Source organism: Notolabrus celidotus, chromosome 2 (genome assembly GCF_009762535.1).
Source record: "Notolabrus celidotus isolate fNotCel1 chromosome 2, fNotCel1.pri, whole genome shotgun sequence".
NCBI classification, from domain to species: domain Eukaryota; kingdom Metazoa; phylum Chordata; class Actinopteri; order Labriformes; family Labridae; genus Notolabrus; species Notolabrus celidotus.
In genome coordinates this window covers 3192496-3220218 of record NC_048273.1, presented here as the reverse complement: position 1 = coordinate 3220218, position 27723 = coordinate 3192496, and the positions used below count along the sequence as shown (strand labels likewise).

The following is a 27723-nucleotide window of genomic DNA, read 5'->3' as shown; positions in this document are numbered from 1 at the left end:
ACGAGCTCTGATCTGAACAGTAATCTCTTTACGGCGGCCGAGTCCAGGCCCCGCACACAGTCTTGCTTCACGCTGCCAGGGGAAATTGTGTAACAGACTTTAAAGTGTGAGCCTCTCAAAATTTTGACATGCAGAGTTTACGATCTGATCGCAGGGCTGGAAGCAAGGGGGAGGATTTTTATTAACGCTTGTTTATCTTGATCTTTGTGCATCAACAATAGTGCAGCCCTTTAACCCGTGAAGCAGCTGCTCTTCATGAAAAGAGTTTCTATGCAGAGCTCCTCATTCCTGCATGATGTTGATGCTCCTTTTATACTCAATCACACAGAGGATTACCTAATCACTCAGCGCAATCAGCTTCTAACCGGGTCTCTCTTTTGTGTGCTAATTGGTACTCAACCGCATCTAAACAGCCTCTCATGTACACAGACCTCCAAACTGAACTGTCGCCCCCCCCCCTCTCTGTCAGATCGTCTGACAGAGCTCTGATGTTTGAAGATGATATATTTGACCTTCTTGAGGAGCTGCTGCCATAGACATGACTTCATCCTCTCAGCCGTGCACACTTCTCTGTTTTACTCTCATGAGTTATTTATTGCAGGTGTGAAAACGCCCGTCGTGTTGTAACTTTGTCCTTCTCCTTTAAGCAGCGAGCAGCCCTCTGGACAGCCCTCGAAATGTGTCCACCAGTGCCTGCCTCAACTTTCCATTCGCCAGAAGGTATGTCACCACTGCACCACTCCTTATGTTTAACAGATCTGCAGGATGGTTCGATTCTGTGCTCAGTTTAGATTACAGATGTCAATTTCAAGTATTCTCAGTGATCGATCTTTGGACATTTTTACAATCAATTATCGATTAATCATTTGAAAAAACATGGCAAATGCATTTTTTCCCCTGAATCAAAATTTCCTTCACAACACAATGTATGTAACTGACAGTATTGAATATCTATGGATCGTATTGAGGTGTTCAAAATGTTAAACACTGAATATCAACGTGTGGAGCAGGCTCATAATCTCTGCAGACACACAGTCATAAAAGTGAAGGCTCAGACTTCAACAAGGGAACTGAACAGAAACAGATTTCAGACTCACAGAGTCCAGTTTTCTGTCTACTCGTTCTTATTGAGAAAAATAAGCATGTGAACGCGGTCAGGTGTCAGCCGGGGGCGCAACCGGGTCAGAATCGGTCTGGCGGCGGAGGAAAAAAGCGCTCGTGGAGACCTGTCACTCATCTGCAGCCCCCAGCTGAGTGTCTCCACTGTACGCAACACCTTCAGTCAGCTGATTCACATTCAAACATGCTTTATAGGTGACATATCACGCTTTTTTCATCAACATATATTGGTCTAAGAGGTCCCCAAAACATGTCTTTAAAGTTTATGCTCAAAAAAACACTTTGAAATCAGATTTTGGTCTGCCTGAAAAACCCTCTTCTTCAGTCCTCCTCAGAACAGGCTGTTTTCTCTCTGACCACGCCCCCTCAGGAAGTGGATGTGCCTCGGCTGTCCAGCACGTTGATCTAATGTTTACATGTTGGCTGAATATACACGACTGCTCAGAGATCACGTTACTTCAACCCTCTGAATCTGATCCAGAATCTGATCCTGACGGAGAGGCGCCTGCAGCAGGACCTTTCTGAAGGATTGGTCACAGATTTAGTGTTTCTTGTTGTTTTATTTGTCAGCATGTCGACGTTCTGAGGAGGAGGGCTGAAGAAGAGGGTTTTTCAGGCAGACCAAAATCTGATTTCAAAGTGTTTTTTTGAGCATAAACTTTAAAGACATGTTTTGGGGACCTCTTAGACCAATATATGTTGATGAAAAAAGCGTGATATGTCACCTTTAAGTTCCTAATAAAGGAAAATAAATCGTATGTGTTGCTCTTTCCTCCCTTTATTGTCCCAAAAACGTACCAAACTGAAATTTCAAAATCGTGTACCGTTACACCTCTAACGTTCTCCCCATGTAAGGTGTGAATTTCCTCAAGCGTCCTCCCTCAGTCCACAGACAGTGTGGGTTCATTTGTGGCTCTAGATTGCCTGTAGGTGTGAATGTGAGAGTGGATGGTTATCTCTCTCTGTGTGTCAGCCCTGTGATTGTTCAGGGCGTACCCCGCCTCTAACCCAGAGACAGATGGTATCTCCACCGGCCCCTGAGGACCCTCCATGGGATGAGCGTTATAGATAACGGATGAGTGATTGTTTCCAGTTTGACCCGTTATTTAAATGGATAACAGAAGCTTGACAGGTTTCAGGTGTTTTTTAGGGGCAGGCTCTGTTTCACAGTAATACTCATCAGTTATTCACATGTTATTTAAAACTTAATGTATGACAGGTAAACACATCAAGACCGGATCAGATCCAGTCCCATCTTCCAGACAGGACTCAGTCTGATCTCATCTTAATCCACCATGAGCAGAGCACTTTGCAGCATTTAGCAAGTTACAGTGGCAAGGACAAACTTCCTTTAACAGGCAGAAACCTCCAGCAGGACCAGACTCATGTTAGACACACATCTGCTGAGACCGTGTTGGAGAGAGGGATAGAGGGAGATGAAGAGAGAGAGAGAGATGATAGTGGGGAGACGGATAGTAGTAGTTGTAGCAGCTGGAGTCTGGCACGTCCACAGCAGCAGAGATCCAGAGGAACCTACGAGACAAGGGAGCTCAGGGACTCCAGAAAGGTCTATGGTTAGGAACTTTAATGGGACAGGAAGAGTTAAAGTGAGAGACAGGCAGAGAGAGAGGAGAGAGAGGGAAAGACAGGATCCCAGTGTGTCAGTCTAAGCCTATAGCAGCATAACTAAGACCTGGTCCAAGCCTGATCCAGCTCTAACTATAAGCTTTATCAAAAAGGAAAGTTTGAAACCTACTCTTAAAAGTAGAGAGGGTGTCTGCCTCCCGGACCCTGACTGGTAGATGATTCCAAAGGATTTAACAGGCAGAAACCTCCAGCAGAACCAGACTCATGTTAGACACACATTTCTGAGACGGTGTTGGAGAGAGGGATAGAGGGAGACGAAGGGAGAGAGAGGAGCCTACGAAGCAAGGGAGCTCAGGGACTCCAGAAAGGTCTATGGTTAGTAACTTTAATGGGACAGGCAGACAGAGAAGAGAGAGGGAAAGACAGGATCCCAGTGTGTCAGTCTAAGCCTGTAGCAGCTTTATCAAAAAGGAAAGTTTGAAGCCTGGTTTTTGAACTAAGCTGTACAGGACTGTAGGAGTCATCAGAGGCCGTTTATGCCTCGGTGTTGGTTTCACAACAACTCTTAATGTTAATTAAAGTTACAGAGACTACCGTCAGCTCTGATCTCTGAATTGATGCTTTACATGACTGAATATAGTACGTGTCAACTGCTGGTGTGAACTCAAGTGGATAAAATACCAATTAAAAAACTCGGTGGTTAAATGGATTAGATGTGTGATCACACTCTGAGGGTGTGTGTGTGTGTGTGTGTGTGTGTGTGTGTGTGTTGGCACAGAGGCAGACAGTAAGCTGCAGAAAGGTGACTCAGCCTGGAGTGTTGACACCCCCCCTCCTCTCTGATAGGTCTCCTCACAGCTGACTCCTCCTCAGCAGCTCAGCAGGGGAGAAGTCAGACGAGGGGACCCTGAAGCCCTCTTGCACATCTTTCATTTGTGCTTCGCTCTTAAATAATGACACTTCCGATCAAGGCGGAGGTAATCTGTAAATAAACCTTGGACCTTTAAGCTTTGTCTGAGGTCTTAAAACAATCATAAAACACATGAAGCTCATCTCTTTGTGTGAAACATAACTAGTCCCCACACTCCGCACTAAGTTTATACAACTTGTTTCGGTCACGCACGTCTCCAGGCGTCTCTCCTCTGTTGAAGCTGCAGCACTGAGGACTCAGAGCCCTGCAGGACGATCAGTGACCCTGCTGCTTTCTGCTCTGTGTTTTATTTTCTGTTGGACATGTCACTTTACATGAGGCTCATTAGCTGAAATGACACAAATGAACTGAGCAGGGATAATCAGACGAAGTTTGTGGGGAGAAAGTTGTAAAATCAGCCCTTAATGAAGCTTTAATGAATTAAAATAGTCTTTTGAGCGATGTTGTGTCTTCCTCCAGGCTCATCCAACGTTTTTTGACTGCAGGAACTTTACCCCGGAACTAGGGACTTAACCCTTGAAGTACATGTGTTTCAACCGAAGAACCAGGGTCTAAATTTAGTTCAGGGGTAAATAATCTCCCCCTGAAAAGCCCCTGCTTTGGGGGCAGTACTTTTCAAAGGTTAAGGCAGTTAACAGGGTCACAGTTTAAACCAAAACACCGGCTAATCTCTGCCACAGCTTTTTTAGTTAAAAACTATTATTAAGGTGCATTTCGACCAAGAGTTCCCGGGTCTTTTAGCCCCCAGAACTACTTTACCCGGAACTAAAAGGTTCCTGTGCCCCCATTGTTGGCTGCGTTTCGACCACGGGCTGAAGTCCCGGGTAGATTGTAGTAGCAAAGACGTTTCAACACGGCTTTAAAATAGTTTTTAACTCAAAAAGTCGTGGCAGAGATCGGCCAGTGTTTTGGCTTAAACAGCGACCCTGTTAACTGGAGACTCTCAGCCGGATGCATCCCTCATAAACGTCTTTAGACCATCATTAAATATCTGATGAGGATATTTTGAAATCTTAATAAAAACTAAACTAGTTTGCATTCCCGGGAACTCCCTCTGTGTTTCAACAGCTGTGTAAACTCCACAAACACTGACACGTTCAGCTGAAGGTCTCCAGTTTACAGGGTCACTTTTAAAACCGGAACACCGGGAGGAGAGACGCATTCACGGTGGGCTGAGAGAAGACTACTGTTACAAGCTGCTAAATCAAGAGAATCACAGCTTCTTCTTTTGAAAAGTACACACACATACAAAAAAGATAGAACAAATAAAAACTAATGAAAGAAAGAGAAATCAAGAGAATCACAGATGGACAAACAATACTGTGAATGGTTTTTGGAAAAATTTGACAAAAATAAAAATTGAAAGAAAAAAAATTGAAAAAAAAAAGTTGAAAGAAAAAAAAATTGAAAAAAAAATGTTGGAAAAAAAATTTTTTGGAGAAAAAAAATTTTTGGGAGAAAAAAAGTTTTGACAAAAAAGTTTTGAAAAAAGTTTTGAAAAAAAAGTTTTTAATTTTTTATTGAAAAAATGTATTTGACAAAAAAATTTGAAAAAAAAAAAAGCGAAAAAATAAATTGACAAAAAAGTTGACCCGGAGCCTGTCGAAAAAATAATTTTTCCTGAAATTTTAAATTGTGCTCCAAAATTAGAAAAACATGAAAAAAAGGGAAAATGTTGCTCCTGCGGTTAAAATCATGGAAAAAGCAATAAATGAATCAACACGTGAGAGGAGATAAGCGCGAGTAGCAAAGACGTTTCAACACGGCTTTAAAATCCTTTTCAACTCAAAAAGCTGTGGCAGAGATCGGCCGGTGTTTTGGCTTAAACAGCGACCCTGTTAACTGGAGACTCTCAGCCGGATGCATCCCTCATAAACGTCTTTAGACGATCATTAAATATCTGATGAGGATATTTTGAAATCTTAATAAAAACTAAACTAGTTTGCATTCCCAGGAACTCCCTCTGTGTTTCAACAGCTGTGGAAACTCCACAAACACTGACGCGTTCAGCTGAAGGTCTCCAGTTTACAGGGTCACTTTTAAAACCGGAACACCGGGAGGAGAGACGCATTCACGGTGGGCTGAGAGAAGACTACTGTTACAAGCTGCTAAATCAAGAGAATCACAGCTTCTTCTTTTGAAAAGTACACACACATACAAACAAGATAGAACAAATAAAAACTAATGAAAGAAAGAGAAATCAAGAGAATCACAGATGGACAAACAATGACTGGGAATGTTTTTTGGAAAAATTTGACAAAAATAAAAATTGTAAGAAAAAAAATTGAAAAAAAAAAAAGTTGAAAGAAAAAAATTGAAAAAAAAATGTTGGAAAAAAAATTTTTGGGAGAAAAAAAGTTTTGAAAAAAAAGTTTTGAAAAAAAAGTTTTGAAAAAAAAGTTTTGAAAAAAAAGTTTTGAAAAAAAAGTTTTGAAAAAAAAGTTTTGAAAAAAAAGTTTTGAAAAAAAAGTTTAAAAAAAAAAGTTTTGAAAAAAAAATTTTGAAAAAAAAGTTTTGAATTTTTTATTGAAAAAATTTATTGGACAAAAAAATTTGAAAGAAAACCCCGAAAAAATAAATTGACAAAAAAGTTGACCCGGAGCCTGTCGAAAAAATAACTTTTGCTGAAATTTTAAATTGTGTTCCAAAATTAGAAAAACATGAAAAAAAGGGAAAATTTTACACCTGCGGTTAAAATTAGGAAAAGCAATGAATGAATCAACACGTGAGAGGAGATAAGCGCGAGTAGCAAAGACGTTTCAACACGGCTTTAAAATCCTTTTGAACTCAAAAAGCGTGGCAGAGATCGGCCGGTGTTCTGGTTTAAACAGCGACCCTGTTAACTGGAGACTCTCAGCCGGATGCATCCCTCATAAACGTCATTAGACCATCATTAAATATCTGATGAGGATATTTTGAAATCTTAATAAAAACTAAACTAGTTTGCATTCCCAGGAACTCCCTCTGTGTTTCAACAGCTGTGAAAACTCCACAAACACTGACACCGTCAGCTGAAGGTCTCCAGTTTACAGGGTCACTTTTAAAACCGGAACACCGGGAGAGACGCATTCACGGTGGGCTGAGAGAAGACTACTGTTACAAGCTGCTAAATCAAGAGAATCACAGATGTGTGAGATGTTATTGTGGAAGGAGGGAGGAATAAAAACACTGCGGTTAATCTACCAATCAGACACGTTCAGCATTGCAGGCCCCGCCCCCCGAAAGTCCTGGGACCTTTGAAAAGTACTACCCCCCCTAGCAGGGGCTTTAAAATTCCTTAAAATTCTCTTGTCATCACAGTCATTGTTTCTGCTGTTTACAAACAACATGGTTCTCATTATAATTCATAACCTTTAGATTATCTTCACTTTATTCATTGTGTTGTTTGGTCGTGTTTCTCTTTGATGCCATTACAAAGTCCAATCAGAGCCGTGCTCCCGGCTGGTGGGGCTTTCAGAAGTGAAGAGTTGTTCCTGTTATGTAAACTTTATGCTGGAATTAATTTACTTTGCGAGCCCCTCCACGTGTCAGGACAAATGAAAACTGGCAAGCAAGCCAACACTGTCAGTACCAATCCCTCATCTAAATGCCAGAGGTCACTTGTGCAAGATTTCACAAACTCACCAAAACTCTTTGCTTCTCTCTTTTCTCTCTCTGCTGCTCTCGTGACTTCAGTCACCTGGCTCGTGCTGACAGGTAGCTTCTGTTGTATTTCTCTCACCATGTCTGTTGCCTTTTAAAAGCATGTTTCTTTTATTTTTCATTATTCCCAACATTTATTCCCCCTCTCCAAGTAAATAAACTGTTGTTGTATGATCGTGTAAAGCTTGCAAACACATTCAAAGAGCTGCTGAATATGGAGAGAGGATACTCTCGTGTTTTATGAGCTTTTAGAAAGTAAAAGTCTTTAATTCTGTGCTGTTGTGGTCACTGGACTCCTCTGTTGAGTGTTATGTAAGGTCTTACACATATGAAATGTGAACTAATGCCAGTGCTGCTGGAGATTATGTAACATACATGTCCGTTTCCCTCAGAGCTGAGGGCAGGAGATGGTCCCTGGCATCCCTCCCCTCCTCTGGCTATGGAACCAACCCGCCGAGCTCCACTGTCTCGGTAAGTCATCGCAAATCATCCCGGCACTGACCCCCCCTCCGCCCCCCCATCACTCGTCCCCCAAACCCTCCCTCCGTGGTCGATAAATGGCAGCCAGGCGATTCTAACACCTCACTCAGCCCAAATAGCACATAACGGCTCGAGCCAAGAGTGAGATGACAAACCGTTAATTGTTTTCCTCCATCATCTGCTCGGATTAGTCACTCCCCCGTCTGTGCTGCTCAGTGGAAGAAGTAATACACACACTGTATGTATGTTTGTGTTCAAGACCGGGTGAAATTAAGTGTCTTTATGAGTGTGGGGGTGTTTCTGCACTTATTAGAAGAAAGATTTAAATCAAAATATTTAATGAGAGCTTTTCAGTAAAGCTCACAACATCACATTCTTAGGATATTTGGTTAGAATAATAATCATCTTTATTTATACAGCACTTTTCAACACAGGATTACAAAGGCGAAATAAACTAAAATACAATAAAAGAGAAATGTGAGGAAGAAGAAAAAAAAGGAAAAAACACATTCTTGGAAGAATAAAAACAACAAAAGATAAAAGATTTAAAGGAGTCAATAATCAGAAATATAAGATATAAAAAGATTAAATAAAAATTGCAAAACAAAAATTATAAAAGAAAGTTATAAAATAAAAAAAATAGAAAATAAAAAATATGAAATAAACTTCTAATGTGAAAAAAATGAAACAAAATTACAAAATAGAAAAAAATGAAATAAAGTTATAAAATAAAATAGAAAATGTAAAATAAAAATTAGGAAATATAGTTATAAGATAAAATAAAATTATGAAATATAAGTTATGATATAAAGTTGTAAATTAAAAAAATTTAAATAAAAAATGTAAAATAAAAAATATGAAATAAGTTATAAAATAAAATAAAAAAATGTTAAATAATATTATAAAATATGTTTATATTTTTTAAATAAAAACTATAAAATAAAAAGTAAAAATAATGTAAAATTTAAATTTGTAAATACAGTTATAAAATAAATGATAAAATCCTTCCAGTGTTACTGCCTGAAAGATAATAAAAAACTATATTAAAAAATGCTCAGGTGACATCTCCTATAAATCAATAAAAATGTGTTTTCTAAATTATTGATGGAGAAATTTGTTGACTTTGCCTTAAATTAGATGTTTTTACTTTAACCCAGTGGGTCTCAATGTTGAGTCCAGGGGTCCTTAAGTTGGAATTTCTATCATTGTATCCATTAATGTAACAATATATCAGACTGTTTTGTTCATAGGTATCAGGCACTGTGTTATAAAACCCTTTAGAGGTGGGTCACTCTGAAGCGTGGTGTGGTTATGTAAGGTTCAGTTTTCTAATTTGAAAAGTTTTAGATCTATCGTTTTAAAACTTTATTTTTCACTGGTTAAGCTCTTTGGGAGAATAAATGTAAAGAGAGACGGGATGTCAAAGTTCTTTAAATAAACCCTCAAAGATCAAAGCTGTCATTATATTTACTTACTCAGTGACGTAATGAAACGGTCTGTGGTTGAAGTCTGCCATGTGCAGCTATTCTAAAGAAGTTTACTGGGTGGACCCTGGGACAGACCCAGAGGTCAGAGGGGACAATAGAGCCCCCCAGAGACCCTCTCTGCCCTCTTTATACGGACGCATTAAAAGAGAGTTCACAGATGCCGTCCCTCCGTCCCTCCGTCCCTCTTCTGTTCAGGACTCATGGCTCGTAAATAGATTGCCTGCACCGTGTCCTGGTTTGTTTGAAAAGAGTTCTCAGAGCACAGAGGCAGGCTGGGAAAATAACTGAATGTGGTCTTTTCCATGAGGCCGTTTAAATTAGAGGTTCTCACAGTTACATCATACTTAAGTTCCTTCACAAATATAGAAGCTCAGCTGTTATTCTGCACACTTATCAAAACAATACCATCATGTTGGCTTTAGTAGCTGAATCTTGTGTTGTGTCTAAATGAGCAGCAGATGAACGTGATAAATTAAAGCTCTTGATTTTGAATATTAAATACTTTTCTTTGTGTCCACAGTCGTCCTCATCCTCACAGGAGCGTCTTCACCAGCTTCCCTACCAGCCGACACAAGACGAGCTGCACTTTCTCTTCAAACACTTCCGCAGCTCGGACAGCATGGCCGACGAAGACGGGCGGCCAGCGACGGTCATACGACCTCGGTCCAGGAGCCTCAGGTAGCTGAAGCATATTCACCAAACTGATCTATGTTCTGTGCTAATGTTTGTTTTCATAGTGAGTAAAGACACAGACAGACTTAACTACAACTTCCTGAGCTGTGAGTTAAGACATCCTGATCCAGGATGACATTATAGAAAAACTTTTAAGGCTTTGCACAAATGAGTTTGATAAAGAGTTGGCTCATTTGTTCAAACAGGAATTCTAGATAAAATCTTTAATTTACACTTTTTAAATTAAAATTTGGATTATTTATTTTTTATTTATGTATTTATTTCAATTTTATTTATTTATTTAATTAAATTTTTGAGTTTTTACACTTTTATTTAGAGTGCAAAAATCTCTGCAGGCTGGAGTCGAACCCGTTTAGCACGCTATATGGGCGCCACTTAACCATTAAGTCAAACCTGCACCCCCAATCTATTAAAATATGCATATAAATATTAAACTGATATATAGACTTTAATGTTGGAAGGAGAATAAGGGCAAAATTAAGTGTAATGTATCTGATATTTTGGGAATAAAGTCCTAAGATTACAAGATAAAAGTCATACATTTACGAGGAGGAAGATGTTTGAGAAAAATATTTTTAATTTACAAGAATTCAAAGGAATAAACTCAAATAATTAGATTGAAGCTGTTAATTAATGAGAAAAAATGTCCTTAATTCACATGAATGAAGTCATATATTAATGAGATTAAAGTTGTGGATTTAGAACAGGCATGTCCAAAGTACGGCCCGGGGGCCAATCGCGGCCCAAGGTCCATTTATTTATGGCCCCAAGCTTCCATCTTAAAATATGTTATTATAGCACAGAAATTAATCCCATTCTGAATCATCTGTACATTTGCAGTTTCTTTCAAGTGCACAAACAAAACTAAAGTCAATCCAGAAACATCTCAAAAAGCTTCATATGGACTACTTTTATGAAAGCCAAAGCTCTGGGGATTCTGCAAGACGGCAATAAAGAAGAAACACAAGAAGTCTTAAAGTTGACAGGTTTTCAAATTAATGTTTTTATCATGATGTGAAAATATTCTTTATGAACACTAAAAGTTCAGAAGACAAAAAAGAGGACACAAGACAAGATCACAGTTATGGAATTGTACAGAAAAGGCAAAATTTGGTGCTTAAAATTATTCAGAACTCAGGAACATAATTATTTCGTTCTTAAAATGTTGTCTGCTGGTCAGAAAAGTCTTAAAAACAACATGAAAAAGAATTGTGATGAAATCCAGATCATGATCCTGCCATGGAAAAATAGCGATACAATATTTTTCCCACATTGCCCGACCCTAATGAAAAACATTCTCCTCCAGAAGAAGATACAGTCTGCTAATGTTTACATGGCATGTGGAGAACTGAAGACTTCCTAGTTTAGATTTAGTGAGAACATTTTTTAAATAATTGTTATTAAATAGTAAGAGCCACAACATTCTGACAACATCAAATGTGTCCCTCTTTGGAAAAAGTTTGGACACCACTGATTTAGAAGAATCAAATTTTGATCTTATGAGAACAAAGTTGTTAGTTTTATTAAAAATAAGTTATTATTACAGGTTGTGATTAGTCTGTATGTGAAATAACTTAAGTTAGGTTTATTTCAATCTGCAGCAACAATCAACAATTCCCTCCACAACATGGAAGCCATGTAAAAATCACAAATAAAAACAAAACAATCACTGAAGGATTCAGCAACCAAGGAAACATATGTTGACATATACATATACACACACATATCCACACGTACATGCATACATAAAAACATACATCCACATTAAAGTATGAGGGGATATTAGAGGAGCAGCAGTCTGCAGTAAAATGAGGAACATGGAGCATCTTGTGTGTTCACAGGCCGCCTGTGAGTCTGCTCTTCTTCAGTAAAGAAACATCTTCTCACAAAGTCTATTCAGATTCCTGATTCTTGAGACTGAAGCATAACTTCACAAGAAGCTTCACTTTCCTTGTTTTCGTGCAGGCGTTCAGCAGTCCTTCTGATCTTCCCCTTCAAAATAAAACAAAGTCTAACCTTCGACTAAACTAAAGACTTTTATTCTCTTAAATCTCCGTCTTTATTCTCCAGAGCTCTGCCTTTCTTTCATCACTTGGCCCTCACACTCAGCGGTACCAGTGCCACAGATCTGCTCTGAAAGGACATTTTTAGTGGGTCACACATATGGTCGCCTCTTGTGTGTGTTCCCAGTCACATTATTTTTTAACAACCTGCTCTAAATGGAGTCTCAGCAGCTTTTATATCGTTTCCTGGCCTCTTCTTGAAGCTCTCATTCTCTGCTCAGAGATGATCAAACATGTTTAGATTGTTGTTGAAAGTGCACGGTGTTATTATCTAATGTCTATGAGCAAGACAAACTCAACATTTGGCGCCTCAGATTGATTCCACAGGGCTGTTGGCCGGCAGGCAGGTGAAGATCTCACTGCAGACCTCTGCGCTCATAACTACTTCGTCTGTTGGCTGCACCGCGCGCTGTTTGTGCGACGCCTGCGCGCTCAGTGTTCTGGCGCCGTGGTGTGCGGTGCGTGGGCAATGCTAGCTTACAGAGCGCCTCGGGGATGGAGCTGCCGAGCTGCAGTCGAGGGTGGGGGTGGTTTATCGGGGGTGGGGGTGCCTGATGCAGAGAGCCACGATGAGCTGCTGCAGTGTGTGTTGGGCTGCAGCCATCCACTCCACACAGAGGAGCCTTTCATACAAAGACGGCTTAGGGAGCCTGTTTGCATGTGAGAGGTTCTGCCTCCATGAGTTCTGTCAGGAGCTCCATCAGGAGGGTGTGTTCTGTAGGAGAAACGATGAAGTGCTGATGAAGAAGAGGACTTATTTACTGATTTAGATTCATCATGTTTTGCAAAGATAAAAAAAGGGGAAACATCTTTAAGAGAACATCGAAACACGACTGTGAAATCCTCCCTGACTGCAGCTGAGGAAGTCAGCTGATAGAAGTTATTATTGATGTGTTTATGTTTGGATGAGGTCGGCTAAACTGGAGTGGATTAACTTTTGCTCATCTGTAGATACCAATGACATAACAACTTACTGGCCTGGTCGCATTTCTCCACACGTAGCTTGCAGACCATCTTTTCAGTGTGCAGAGAAGATAACATTGCATAAGGCAAAAATGCAGCTGATTGTGCTGACCTGCTCAAACGTACGGCTGTGTGTATTGTTAAAGGGATATTTCAGTTTCTTTTGAAGTGGAGTTTTAAATCACTAGTAATTGCCGGGGCCACAATAGATGCTGCTCAGCTCGGCTCCTTCAATGAGAAACTGCAGGGAGAATCAGCACGCAAGCTAGGCTACCGTTTCCGGCGGCAAAGTAAAGTGCAGAAAAAAATCCAAGTAGAGCGTACAGCTAACCTGAAGTGAGTGCTCGGGTCGGAATCTTTCAAAATCTGCTAAATCACGTGGCAGAAATGACACCGTCTGCAGAGGTAGCCTAGCTTGCATGCATATTCTCATTAAAGGAGCAGAGCTGAGCCGCATCTATTTTGGCCCCAACCATTACTAGTGATTTAAAACTCATACAACCACACTTAAAAAACCCTGAAATATCCCTTTAAGATTTGAATATAATATAAAGTTACCAATTTTGCATTTTGGAAGCATCTTTCTTACATTGAAATTTCTTCCGTGGCTTCCAGCGGCGATGATGATAACTTTGTGGGAATAAACTTCACCAACGTGATGCATCATGGGATTTATTATCAATAAAAATGGATAAGTAAAGAAAGACAATAAAAGAGGGTTTCAGAATAAGAAGATGACATCACATCGAGAACATTAGAAAGAGTTAAAAGGATGAATTAGGAATAGGGGTGAGCCCGACTAAGGATTTGCTTAGTCGAATCTGATTCATCAGATTTTGCCCATAGTGGATGAATAGTCGGTGTTTGTTGTTTTTCCTTACTGACCCAAAGTCTGCATGATGGTGACAGCATGACAATATTACACATATCCATTTACAATTAAGAGACTTGTAGCTTAAAGTAAAAGGGACAACAGAATATTAGAAGCATAAAACTAAGATTTTTTAAATCTATATTGTAAAAACAACGAGGTGATGAAGGAGAGAAAACTCAAATAAGACCACCATCCGTTAAACATGGAACAACGCTCCACTATAGAGTGAGGAATCAGGAGATATTTAAACAGTGTTCACACAGCAGAGAGCAGCACTTCGGAGGGTAGTCTGTCCAACTTAAGACTAAACATTTGTATAATGTTCAGAATCAAACCTGAACCAGCTAAAGGGTTTTAAATCTCTTAACAGAACCTTTTAAAACAGTCTTTCATCGCGTCTTTGTCCGCTTGAGTCTTTTCAAACTGTACGTGAGGAAAACCATCGTGTGTACGGGCAGAAGTGCGCTCCTGTCTTTGTTGACTGTAAATCCTGTCTTTGAGAATATCCTCTCTGATGGTGTGGAGGTGGATGGGATGCTGTGGATTGTTTTTGAGGCTTCAGACAGCTTTGGGTATCCCTCCTTGTTCTTTTGGCCCCGTACAGTTTTTGTGTGGTCCGGTAATCCTTGATCTCACAGCCCTCTTCATGAAGCTGCTCCTCATCTTCATCACTAGCTTTTACAATCAACTGAAGTTTTATTTCCTGACATTTTGAGCTGCCATGAACGTAGAAAGATTTAAAGGCCAGCTGAGGTACGTCTGCTCCACAGGTCCCGGTAAATGGGAGAGTCCACCTTTAATTACCAGGGGAGATTTAATTACCACTTTAAGGAGATTTAACACTTCAAGAGCTGTTCTCAGAATTACATTAAATAAGTTTCTATTTATATCAAAACAGGATATATGAGACACTATGTTTACGGGAAACAGGAAAATAACGTAAAATTAGACATTGAGCACCCCCATGGTTTGAATGGAATGATCCACGTTTCATATATACACAAATATTCGACTATGAGATTGGCAGTCGACTAAGGCTCGTTAGAACGAATCGTCCAATATTCGACTATTTGGGGTCACCCCTAGTAAAGACCATAGACTGTAGAGACCGCCATCTGCAGGTCCAAACCTGACTGCTGCAATGGAGTGTTTCTAATGGCTGGCTGAGATCACGGTGACATCATTTGGTACTTGCGTCTGTCAATTTGTCAATTCCATTCAATTTGCCTTATTGGGATGAACAAAGACATGTTGTTGCCAAAGCACATACAATTTATACACATATATATTCATTAAATATTATATATATTACATATTTTATAAGCATTAAAACAATGGTGTCACCCATACAGCATATCTCAATGTCCTCACTTGCTGCAGTATAAAACCTTCACCTAAAATCAAATATTATGGGATGGTGCGTCCCTCAGGCTGTGACAGGCCGACACATATTTAGCAGCCAGAGGAGCTGCTGACCCTTCCCCTGTCATCGTACCCTATATAACCTACCTCACCATATTCCACAAACTCCAGTCTTGTCCAAATTTATACATTGACACTCCAATGGCATTTTTTAAAATCCCTTGGTAGATGCTCTTCAGCCAAAACTCTGGGGTTTAGTTACCCTTTAAAGGTTCAAACAAGGCTATAAACAAAAAAGATCAACTTGTTGTGCTTTTGAATTCCAGTTTATTAAAGTCTTAACTTGTGGTTTTGTTTGTGTTGCAGCCCCGGGCGTTCCAGTGTCTCCTTTGATAATGAAATTGTCATGATGAACCATGTTTACAAAGAACGTTTCCCAAAGGTCAGTACTGGAAAAAGAGCGTTCTCATCATGCAGACACTCATCACTGCTTTCTCTCAATTGTCGTCCCACCTCCAGCCATTCGCATGCAGCACAATAATATTCTGCTCTTTTGATTCTGAGGAGTCAAAGCTCTGATCTCAGGCTCTGTAATAACTTGACGTTGTGTTTGTGTGCTTGTCCTCGCTGCAGGCCACAGCCCAGATGGAGGAGCGCTTGTTGGAGATAATCACTCTCTGCTCTCCAGACAGCTCCCTCCCGCTGGCTGACGGGCTGCTGGGCTTCATCCAGCACCAGTTGGTGGAGCTGGTCAGAGACTGCCTGGACAAGTCCCAGACGGGCTTGGTGACTTCACGCTACTTTGCCGAGCTGCAGGAGAAGCTGGAGAAGCTGCTTCACGAGGTGGGTAAACAGAAAGCTTGTCTGATTCGTAATACTCACTAGAAAACCAACCTAGAGCTACGCCTCACTGTGATTGAGTAATCAGCTAACGAGCCACTACATGTGAACTCGCCGTGTGGACACGAGGATGAGCTGAAGTTATGAAAGCTGATTGATCGACCCGGGGTGCAATCAGGCGAGTCACTCAATAACCGCCTGACAGCCAAAAGAACACACAATAGATCCGCTCGTGGAAACTCTCAAAGATGGATGAGCGGTCCTTTTTTTTTTGTAACACATCTTATCTGTGTTGTGATAAAATGTTAGTTTCTATAGCAACCTCTTCCCCTGTTCCTCCGCATGCTGTCAGACAGAAGGCACGGCCGACTCGCTGCACTTCCAGCTGAACTGATAATCTGTTCACATGTCTGCACAGACCCACAGACCTGGAGACACACTTTCAGAGTTAGACCGCTTTGTTAGAGAAAGAAACACTCCCAGGGAGGAAATTCAATTAATGTCATCTAAATCTTCTGGAGCTCTTTTTAGTTTTTTTTTACATTTTTACTAGACTCAGTCAACACAGAACAGCAGCTATTAGACTCAGAGGCAGATCTCATGCACAAATATTTCATTTAAAGGTGACATATCATGGAAAATGGACTTTTTAATGGTTCTCTCCCTGAAATCTGTGTCCCTGTCTACAAACCCCCTGAAAAGTAAAAGAATCCATTCTGCCCCTGTTCTGATTTCTCCACCTTTCTGTAAATGTGTGTGAAACCAGCCGTTTCAGTTTTCAGTGTTTTTCATACGTCACAACGCCATCCGGTCTGTAACAGGAAGTCAGAGCTCGGAGCTTGTTCAGCCCATAGACTGTATAAAATACAACTCAACCCCTCCTCCGTTTTTCATTCCCTGCACACATGTGTGCTAACAAGGAGCTTAGGAGGGAGGCATGCTAGTTGTAGGCTGTCTTAATAAACACAAAGGTCGGTTTGACTCCCCACGTCTGCAGATTTGAAGATCTAGTGGATGATTTTTAGTTTTCATGGAAAAGTGCTAGCGCTAGTTAGCATAGCCACATAGCTACATGTTGGTAGCTGTGTACCAAGACACACGTCGACATACTGATAAATAAAACAACAAGAAACACTAAATCTGTGACCAATGGTTCAGAAAGGTCCTGCTGCAGGCGCCTCTCCATCAGGATGAGATTCTGGATCAGATTCAGAGGGTTGAAGTAACGCGGGTCTGTGAGCAGCCGTGTATATTCAGCCGACATGTAAACATTAGATCAGCGTGCTGGACAGCCGAGGCCACACCCACTTCTTGAGGGGGCGTGGTCAGAGAGAAAACAGAGTGTTCGGAGGAGGACTGAAGAAGAGGGTTTTTCTGATTTCAAAGTGTTTTTTTGAGCATAAACTTTAAAGACATGTTTTGGGGACCTCTTAGACCAATATATGTTGATGAAAAAAGCGTGATATGTCACCTTTTAAAAGAAATGGTCCAAAAGAGAAAAGTAAAGAAATATATACAAATTAAATAAAGCAAATAAGGAAAAGTTGAATTAAAATATCAAAATATTTGTATACATAATAATTATAGAAAAGTAATAGAGATGAAAAAGAAGTCATTATTATGGGCTGTGATTAATCTGTCAGAAGGGCAGCCACCTGCAGTGACATGAGGAACATGGCGCATCTTGTAACGTCGTCCCTAACAGCTGAAGACAGAGCGGCTGCAGGAGTGTCCACAGGCTGCCTGTTAGTCTGCTCTTCTTTAGTAAAGAAACATTTTCTTACACTATCTATTCAGAATCCTGATTCTTGTGACTGAAGCAAAACTTCACAAGAAGCTTCACTTTCCTTGTTTTCTTGGAAAGTGGCAGTCCTTCTGATCTTCCCCTTCAAAATAAAACAAAGGCCAACCATCAACTAAACTTAAAGGCACTATGAGGAGTTTTTAAGTGGTTGAGAAACAGACTGAAACTGATACTGATGCCTCTTTATGACCCTCTAAAGCAAACAAGACCATCCACAACAACACTGATAGCTTCTCTGTTGTCATTCTTAACGCCTGAAACTACTCTGAGGGGGTAGGTGTCAGATCAGATGATTGACATCTCGCTTTAGAAACACCCTGTTATGTCTATTTTCATGGCAAATAATCACACCGTGTGATACATTTGTATGTTAAACACAACAGGATGAGGTTATTGTCTGAAGATTCAAATTTTGCATGTACAGGATAAGAGATAAGAGGTATCATGTTGTCCACAAGGGGGCGCCAGAATCTATACAAACCAAAAGTTCCTCACAGCAGCTTTAAAATATCAAAATATTTTTATACATAATAATTATAGAAAAGTAATAGAAATGAAAAAGAAGTCATTATTATGGGCTGTGATTAATCTATCAGAAGGGCAGCCACCTGCAGTGACATGAGGAACATGGAGCATCTTGTTCCGTTGTCCCTAACAGCTGAAGACAGAGCGGCTGCAGAAGTGTCCACAGGCTGCCTGTTAGTCTGCTCTTCTTTAGTAAAGAAACATTTTCTTACACAATCTATTCAGAATCCTGATTCTTGTGACTGAAGAAGAACTTCACAAGAAGCTTCACTTTCCTTGTTTTCTTGGAAAATGGCAGTCCTTCTGATCTTCACCTTCAAAATAAAACAAAGGCCAACCATCAACTGAACTTAAACTAAAGAAAAGTAATAGAAATAGATCTAATAAACTTTAGATTTAAAAGTAATTAATAATAATCTGCAGCTCTTTTAGATCTGAATTGATTTTTACAGTGATATCAAATAAATGAGTCTGTTTTGGAAATTGAGAAAATGACCGATTTGTTTCTTTTTTTAAGGGAAAAGCAGGTTGAAATAGAAATAACAACAAAGTTAACCATAAACACAGGAAGTCATATTTGTATTTCTGTTGTAGTGGAACAGGAATTGGTAGATTTTTACTGGGATCAAATCAAAGGTATCGTGACACCTCTAGTACCAAGCAGGATCACTTGGAACTGGACTTGAAACATGGAAGCAGTCTCTGTGAAGTCACCAGCTGGCTTCTGGAGATCCATGGTGAAGCCAAATGATGGGGGGCGCCATATTGGAAATGCTGACTCAGCTGTCTTTGATTTTTTTTTAACAGATGGGTTATAAAAAACAAAACAAGAAACAAACTCTGGAGAAAGACGGTGACTTGTTTGCTGACTTTATGAACCTCAGATGGAGCCCGGCTTGTCTTTATGCCTCCTCCTGTCTTCAGCTCCTCTTCATATCTTCATATCTGAGTCGGTCATGGTCAGGCTGTACATGCGTATAACGAGGATACAGATGCATAGTAAACCAAGCAGCCACTGTGTCACTTAGTTTGTCACTACATGAAAGTCTGTAGATGAGTCATTAAGACTCCTCCCACCTCCCTGATGATTATTCTAATAATTCCTCCTGGTTCTCAGTGATGTCCTCTCTGACGCACTTCTGTCAGCCAGCGTCTGTTTTCACATTTCTCTTAACGCTGTTCCCATCTGCTTTGAACACACTGTCTATTTCCTGTTCCAGTGTGAAGTAGTGCTTCTGAGAAATCATGTGCTTTTGAATTACACACACATTGTTTCATTGAAATTTCATCTGAATTTAAGAATTTCAGTTAAAACTAGGGATGTACATTTGAAGTTTTTTGCGTGATCGATTTTTGGAAATGTTAACGATCAATTATCGATTAATTGATAAAAAAAAACATTATTATTCTTACGTCAAAAACAATGCCAAATACGTTGTTTTCCCCCTAAATTGTATTTTCTACAGCAACAAAATGCAAATAACTGACTGTATTGAATATGGGTACATGTTTGACACGCAGAATATCAACGATCAGGCTCATTAAAATATTCTACGCGGACATAGTCTTATAAAGTGAAGACTGAGACTACTAACAGAAGCATACTTCAGACTCGCAGTGTCCAGTTTGCTGCCTGCTCGTTCTTATTGAGAAAAATAACGTGTATTCAATCAGGTGTCAGCCGAGAGCGCAACCGTGTCACTATCCAGCTGCAGAAAAGCCCAGACGGTTCTGATGTTGCTGATCTGCAAACATAGCGCACCTGAATTTCCCACCTGTCTGTTGCCTTCATATCCAAAGGAGGGAAATGTCCTGTTTAAAGTTGTCAACCTTCGTGTCGTTGTTGGCAGCAGTTTTGTATTGATCCTCTTTAAAGGTGACATATCATGCAAAATTGACTTTTTAATGGTTCTTTACCTGAAATCTGTGTCCCTGTCTACAAACCCCCCGAGAATGAAAAAAATCCATTCTGCCCCTGTTCTGATTTCTCCACCTTTCTGTAAATGTGTGTGAAACGAGCCGTTTCAGACTTCTGTGTTTTTGTTACGTAACAACAATATCCGGTCTGTCACGGAGTCAGAGCTCGGAGCTTGTTCAGCCCATAGACTGTATAAAATACAACTCAATCCCTCCCCCGTTTTTCATTACCTGCACACATGTGTGCTAACAAGGAGCTTAGGAGGGAGGCATGCTAGTTGTAGGCTGTCTTAATAAACACAAAGGTCGGTTTTACTCCCCACGTCTGCAGATTTGAAGATCTAGTGGATGATTTTTATTTGTCATGGATAAGTGCTAGCGCTAATTAGCATAGCCACATAGCTATATGTTCATAGCTGTAGCTGTAGCTGTAGCTGTAGCTGTGTACCAAGACACACGTGGACGTACTGACAAATAAAACAACAAGAAACACTAAATCTGTGACCAATCCTTCATAAAAGGTCCTGCTGCCTTTCTGGCAGAGGTCGGTTTTACTCCCCACGTCTGCAGATTTGAAGATCTAGTGGATGATTGTTATTTATCATGGATAAGTGCTAGGGCTAGTTAGCATAGCCACATAGCTACATGTTGGTAGCTGTGTACCAAGACACACGTCTACATACTGATAAATAAAACAACAAGAAACACTAAATCTGTGACCAATCCTTCAGAAAGGTCCTGCTACAGGCGCCTCTCCGTCAGGATCAGATTCAGAGGGTTGAAGTAACGCGATCTCTGAGCAGCCGTGTATATTCAGCCAACATGTAAACATTAGATCAACGTGCTGGAGAGCCGAGGCACATCCACTTCCTGAGGGGGCGTGGTCAGAGAGAAAACAGAGTGTTCTGATGAGGAATGAAGAAGAGGACTTTTCAGGCATGCCAAAATCTGATTTCGAAGTGTTTTTTTGAGCATAAACTTTAAAGACATGTTTTGGGGACCTCTTAGACCAATATATATTGATGAAAAAAGCGTGATATGTCCCCTTTAAAAAAAGCGCACGTGGAGACCTGACGCGCAGCCGCAGCCGCCAGCTGAGCGTCTCCGCTGTGCGCAACACCTTTAACAGCTGATTCACATCGAAACATGCTTTAAACTTAAAACACTTCCATGATAGCTGAGGGTAATATGAGACCACATGATGTTTGTTCCACGTGACGGAAAATTGATAACAAAAATGTGTGTTTCGAGAAATTTCTTAACAATCAATTAATCGATAATCGATTAATTGTGGTCATCCCTAGTTAAAACACTTTTTCTCTGTGATTTGAAAGTCTTATTTGAATCTGTGTTGATGTCCTTTGTTGTCTCTGCAGCGGTTAGTGAAAGCCACTTGGATTAGAGTATTGCATAAACAAACTGCTCCCTCATCTGTTTGTTTTTTTTGTTGTTTTTTTTCTCCAGGCGTATGAGCGCTCTGAAAGCGAGGAGGTAGCCGTCATCATTAAGCTGGTGAGGAAGATCCTGATGGTAATCTCTCGGCCGGCTCGCCTCCTGGAGTGTCTGGTAAGCTGAAGAGGAGAAAATCTCTTCCTAATTGAAAATGAGATTTACTCTGACCGAAATGATTTAGGAGTCAGTTCAAGTTTAAGTTGCTCTTGAAACGAGTTTCCAACCTTTGTCCCCTCTTTGAGGGCTGAAGTGTGTCACCAGAACATGACGCCAATGATGATGAGCCACATTCACCTTCTTCAGAGTGCTCTTCAATTTACTCTGAAGAAGGTTTCTAAGAGAAGTCTGATTCATGAATGCTTCTTAAACGGCAGAATTCCTCTCACCTGTGTTCTCATAAATTCAAAGCTTGTGCTAGATGGTCCTTATTAGCATAGATATAGGCCCCTTAAACGCCCATATAAGGGCATGACACTGCAGGGAGATCACACAGGCTCATGAGAGGAAGAGGAGAGACATCAGGAATACACAAATGAAACCATAAACCGATCACTCACTCCCAAGTAAAAAGTGAATTTAGTTGTCCTCAAGCTGCTGGGAGTGAAACTCAAACAAGCTGATTGTTTTTTTAATATATTTTATAGCTTCAGTAGTGAATATAAACACATATTTTGGCTCATCAGAAATGCTGTGACCAGAAAAGGTCTCAGAGCTGATGAAGTGAAATAAAAAGTTTGATCTGAAACTTTCCTGAGACAGGAACTGATACGATTGGACCGTGACTTTATTCTAAAAGCTGTCACTATAAAATGATTGACCTGTGACAGATCAGTCCCTGTGGCATCACAACAATAAACAACCAACATTTAAAAACACTAAACAGTCAATCACTTATTCATAGAAGCACATCTGAAGAGAGCAGGACGTGCAGCTTTGTGTAGTCTGTTTATTATGGATGATAAATACTTGTTTCCTGCCCTGAGCTCATTCTGGCAGGATAACGGCTCCAGTCGGCCCTCATTAATGAGACTGGATGTTGTTGACAGGAGTTTGATCCAGAAGAGTTCTACCACTTACTGGAGGCAGCGGAGGGTCATGCCAAAGTCGGACGGGGGATCAAGACGGACATCCCGCGGTACATCATCAGTCAGCTGGGTCTGACGCGGGACCCCCTGGAAGGTAAACGATCCAGTCCAGACTGAGAGCTGATGCTTTCTCATTGTTTACAGAAAAACAGATATATGTGGTTGTTTGTTTTGTTACAGTCCAGAGCTGATGGGATTGTGCTGCAGAAGTACATCCAAATCTGAATTATCATGTAACATTTATTTTGGCCTCAAATGAAACACGGTTATTACTTCTAATAACGACTCATAGGTCATCTGATTAAGATAGTTGTCTTAATACCATATTATGATCATAAAAAATATATAATAATAATAATAATAATAACTCTTATTTATACAGCAACTTTAAAAACAAAGAAAAAAAGAAAATTCAAACAATGTAAAAAACAAAATACAAAGCAAAAGGTTCAAATGCATAAATGCAAATTAAACTGAATACATTTATGAAACATTAGAGTATAAATAATTTTTATAGAGGTTTAAAAAAGGATAAAATGATAAAAAGGTAGTAAGAAAAAGAGGACACCACATTAGAGAATATATAATATATATATATATTAAGAATATTAAAATTATTAAATAGAAAATAAATACAAATGTTGAAGTCAAATAAAAGACAATACTGGCTTGGATAAAGGTGGTAAAGCCAGTTTTAAAAGACTCTTAAAGGAACACCTTAATCAGAACTCTAACATTAATGCATTTTAATGAATTTTAGTAAACATACTGTTTTGCTTTTTGATTCATTTCATTGCATGTTTGAAGCATTTTCATTTTTTGTATTTCATGTTTGAAGCATTTTCATTTTTTCTATTTTATGTCTGCAGCATTGTTCTGTTTTTTGTATTTTATTTCTATATAGCATTCACAGTTTTTCTTTGTAATGTTTGTTGAATTTTTAGTTTTGTATTTTATGTATATTTTGTATGTTATGTTTTGTTTTATGTAGACCACAGGAAGAGTAGCTGCTGCGTTAGTGGCATCTAATGGGGATCTGAATAAAGAAAGAAAGGAAGAAAGGATGAGGAATACCATTATGGTTAACACATTTATTCAAAGAGTAATACAAAGAAAATAGTAAATAATATAAAAGACACTAACACAAGAATGGAAAGCAGCAAGAAAAGGAAAGCTGGAGAGACATATTAATGTAACAAAAAGATGAGGAGAGATTGAACAGAGCTTTAAGTTCCTGACCCGGTGTGAAAGAAGAGTAACAGGTGAAGGAGTTGTGTGTTCTCTGTGTTGATATTTAACTCTGTTTCTCTCTGTGTTATCTGCAGACATGGTGCAGCTCGATCAGTACGACATCAGTCCTTCACTGTCTGTGGAAGCCGACGGTAACGTGGAGGTAAACTTTGACTTCACTGTTACTGACCCTCTGTCTGTGTGTGGAGGATTCGATTTTAGAAGCGTGGATGTACTTTAATGATGAATAGAACGATAGAGGAGGCAAAACAAAGTCACCTTTTCTGTAAACACATCTTGTTTTAAGGATTCTTTAACAGTTTGTGATTGGTCTTCACAGTGTTCTGCTTCCTCCCTGCAGAATAAAGCCCCGCAGACGCTGACGCCAACGAGAAGGAAACCTTTTGAGAGTGACTTTGACACCATCAAGCTCATCAGTAATGGAGCTTACGGGTAAAACAGACGATGCTTTAAAAAAAATGACAGCTTTCTTAAACTTGACTTCTGTAAAGATCCCACGCCTGATCTGACTCATGTGGACTTTCACAGGGCCGTGTATCTGGTGCGACACAAAGACACCCGTCAGAGATTTGCCATGAAAAAGATCAACCGGCAGAACCTGGTCCTGAGGAACCAGATCCAGCAGGTCTTTGTGGAGCGAGACATCCTGACGTTTGCAGAGAACCCCTTTGTCGTCTCCATGTTCTGCTCCTTCGAGACGAGACGCCACCTCTGCATGGTCATGGAGTACGTGGAAGGTAGGGAGAACGTCTCAGTCTGTATGTTATCTCTCTAAAGCAGGCGTGTCCAAAGTATGGCCCGAGGTCCATTTATTTATGGCCCCAAGCTTCCATCTTAAATTGTGTTATTTATAGCACATAACTTAATTACCTTCTGAATCATCTGTACATTTGCAGTTTCTTTCAAGCGCACAAACAAAACTAAAGTCAATCCAGGAACATCTCAAAAAGCTTCATATGGACTACTTTTATAAAAGCCAAAGCTCTGGGGATTCTTCAAGACGGCAATAAAGAAGAAACACAAGAACTCTTAAAGCTGACAGGTTTTCAAATTAATGTTTTCATCATGATGTGAAAATGTTCTTGATGAACACTAAAAGTTCAGAAGACACAAAAGAGGACACAAGACAAGATCAAAATTATGAAATTGTGCAGAAAAGGTCAAATTTGATGCTTAAAAATTATTCAGAATGTAGGAAAATAATTATTTTGTTATAAATTGTTGTCTGCTGGTCAGAACAGTCTTAAAAACAACAAGAAAAAGAAGTGTGATGAAATCCAGATCGTGATCCTGCCATAGGAAAATAATGTCACAATATTTTTCCCACATTGCCCGACCCGAATGAAAAACATTTTCCCCCAGAAGAAGTTTAAGTTTGCTAATCTTTACATGGTACTTCCTAGTTACTGTTTTAATGAGAAAACATTTACATTTGTTATTAAATAGATATTTCATATAGAACTTTAGGATTCCAAAGTCTCAGTAGGAGCCACTGGCCCTGAGGTATTCTGACAACATCATATGTGGCCATCTTTGAAGAAAGTTTGGACACCCCTGCTCTAAAGTAATCAGAGGAGCGAACAGGAATGAAAACAAACTTTTGTTCCTCCGCTCCTTCAAGGTGGAGATTGTGCCAACCTGCTGAAGAACATGGGCCCGCTGCCTGTAGAGATGACACGGTTGTACTTTGCTGAAACAGTCCTGGCCCTGGAGTACCTTCACAACTACGGCATCGTGCACCGGGATCTCAAACCTGACAAGTGAGAAAAAAACAACTCCCACCTCAATCTGTTCTGTTGAAGCAAACCGGTCCTTTCTAACCCAGTTTGCTTTTCTGTGAGAATAAAGACACGATGAGTCGGATTCATTGTCGCTGTTTGTAAACACAACATTCAGAAAACACAGCTCATTCTTTGTCTTTTCTTTTGATCCCACAGTTTGTTGATCACATCCATGGGTCACATCAAGCTGACAGACTTCGGCCTCTCTAAGATCGGCCTCATGAACATGACCACCAACCTTTACGAGGGTCACATGGAGAAAGACACGAGAGAGTTCATCGACAAACAGGTGAGACTGCTTCAACATGTCTTCATGTGACACGGTTAACTCTGCTGTTAGCTCTGCGGTTAGCCCTGCTCTTAGCTCTGCTGTTAGCCCAGCAGTTAGCTCTGCTGTTAGCCCAGCAGTTAATTCTACTGTTAGCTCTGCTGTTAATTCTGCTGTTAGCTCTGCTGTTAGCTCTGCTGTTAGCCCTGCTGTTAGCTCTGCTGTTAGCCCAGCAGTTAATTCTACTGTTAGCTCTGCTGTTAATTCTGCTGTTAGCTCTGCTGTTAGCCCTGCTGTTAGCCCTGCTGTTAGCCCTGCTGTTAGCTCTGCTGTTAGCTCTGCTGTTAGCCCAGCAGTTAATTCTACTGTTAGCTCTGCTGTTAATTCTGCTGTTAGCCCTGCTGTTAATTCTGCTGTTAGCTCTGCTGTTAGTTCTGCTGTTAGCTCTGCTGTTAGCTCTGCTGTTAGCCTTGCTGTTAGCTCTGCTGTTAATTCTGCTGTTAGCCCTGCTGTTAGCCCTGCTGTTAGCTCTGCTGTTAATTCTGCTGTTAGCTCTGCTGTTAGCTCTGCTGTTAGCTCTGCTGTTAATTCTGCTGTTAGCTCTGCTGTTAGCTCTGCTGTTAGCTCCACGTCTCACCTGTGTTTGTTTCTTTTTGAAGGTCTGTGGCACCCCGGAGTACATCGCCCCCGAGGTGATCCTCAGGCAGGGCTACGGGAAGCCGGTGGACTGGTGGGCGATGGGGATCATCCTGTATGAGTTCCTGGTCGGCTGCGTTCCGTTCTTTGGAGACACACCTGAGGAGCTTTTCGGACAAGTCGTCAGCGGTGAGTCTCACACTGATTCTCAAACATCCTAACTCACACTTTTATTTGTGTTCTTAAGTCTAACTTATGCTCTTCTCGCTGCAGATGACATTATCTGGCCTGAAGGAGAAGATGCTTTACCTGTTGATGCTCAGGACATGATCACACGGCTGCTCAGACAGAGCGCTTTAGACCGACTCGGGACTGGTGAGTCAGAAAAGTCACAACTTTGAACCCTGCTGCTATCATCACCACCGCTCAGGGTTTAAGTTTCTTTGTAGAGATCGCTAACCTGAAGTTTCTCTCACCTGCTCTGCTTGTTGATCATATATCTGGAAAGGATCCGATGTGAAAATGTCTGTAGTCGCCGATTTAGCATGCTTACTGAAGCTAAAGTTTTAGCAACATTGTTTTGATGCTAATGGACCAGTTTGCCTCTGGTGTTGCTCCTGTTAGTGAAAGTTAATCATTATAAAGTTGGGTAATACTTAAATATAAAGTTATATGTGCATCCTGAATGAGTTAACAATGAGACTGTGTGATTGTAGGTGGAGCCTCAGAAGTCAAACAGCATCCCTTCTTCTCCGGTTTGGACTGGAACGGACTCCTGAGGCAGAAAGCTGAATTCATTCCTCAGCTGGAGGCTGAAGACGACACCAGCTACTTTGACAGTGAGTTACAGTTTAGATCATGTCTCCTGTTAGAGACCATTCCATCTAAGTTCATATATATATTAAAGTATAAAAGGAGGTTGTTTTTGTCTTTCTCTGAAATGAAGATCCTCTTGTCCTGTTT

General features: G+C 40.3%; 1 protein-coding gene across 2 annotated transcripts in view; it reads left to right on the top strand.

Moving 5' to 3' along the window:
* Positions 1 to 27723, top strand: part of mast3b (microtubule associated serine/threonine kinase 3b) — a 45954-nt gene that overhangs the window by 10048 nt on the left and 8183 nt on the right. Inside the window, exons 3-17 of one of the 2 annotated variants that reach the window (XM_034703825.1) lie at positions 651 to 720; positions 7672 to 7750; positions 9767 to 9924; positions 15568 to 15643; positions 15835 to 16044; positions 21752 to 21853; positions 22786 to 22918; positions 24150 to 24217; positions 24416 to 24507; positions 24604 to 24812; positions 25697 to 25835; positions 26013 to 26145; positions 26784 to 26949; positions 27034 to 27135; positions 27477 to 27599. In XM_034703825.1, the coding sequence (XP_034559716.1) occupies positions 651 to 720; positions 7672 to 7750; positions 9767 to 9924; positions 15568 to 15643; positions 15835 to 16044; positions 21752 to 21853; positions 22786 to 22918; positions 24150 to 24217; positions 24416 to 24507; positions 24604 to 24812; positions 25697 to 25835; positions 26013 to 26145; positions 26784 to 26949; positions 27034 to 27135; positions 27477 to 27599 (1860 nt within the window). Of the gene's footprint in view, positions 1 to 647; positions 721 to 7671; positions 7751 to 9766; positions 9925 to 15567; positions 15644 to 15834; positions 16045 to 21751; positions 21854 to 22785; positions 22919 to 24149; positions 24218 to 24415; positions 24508 to 24603; positions 24813 to 25696; positions 25836 to 26012; positions 26146 to 26783; positions 26950 to 27033; positions 27136 to 27476; positions 27600 to 27723 lie in introns of both variants that reach the window. The other variant, XM_034703816.1, reaches the window with a different exon arrangement.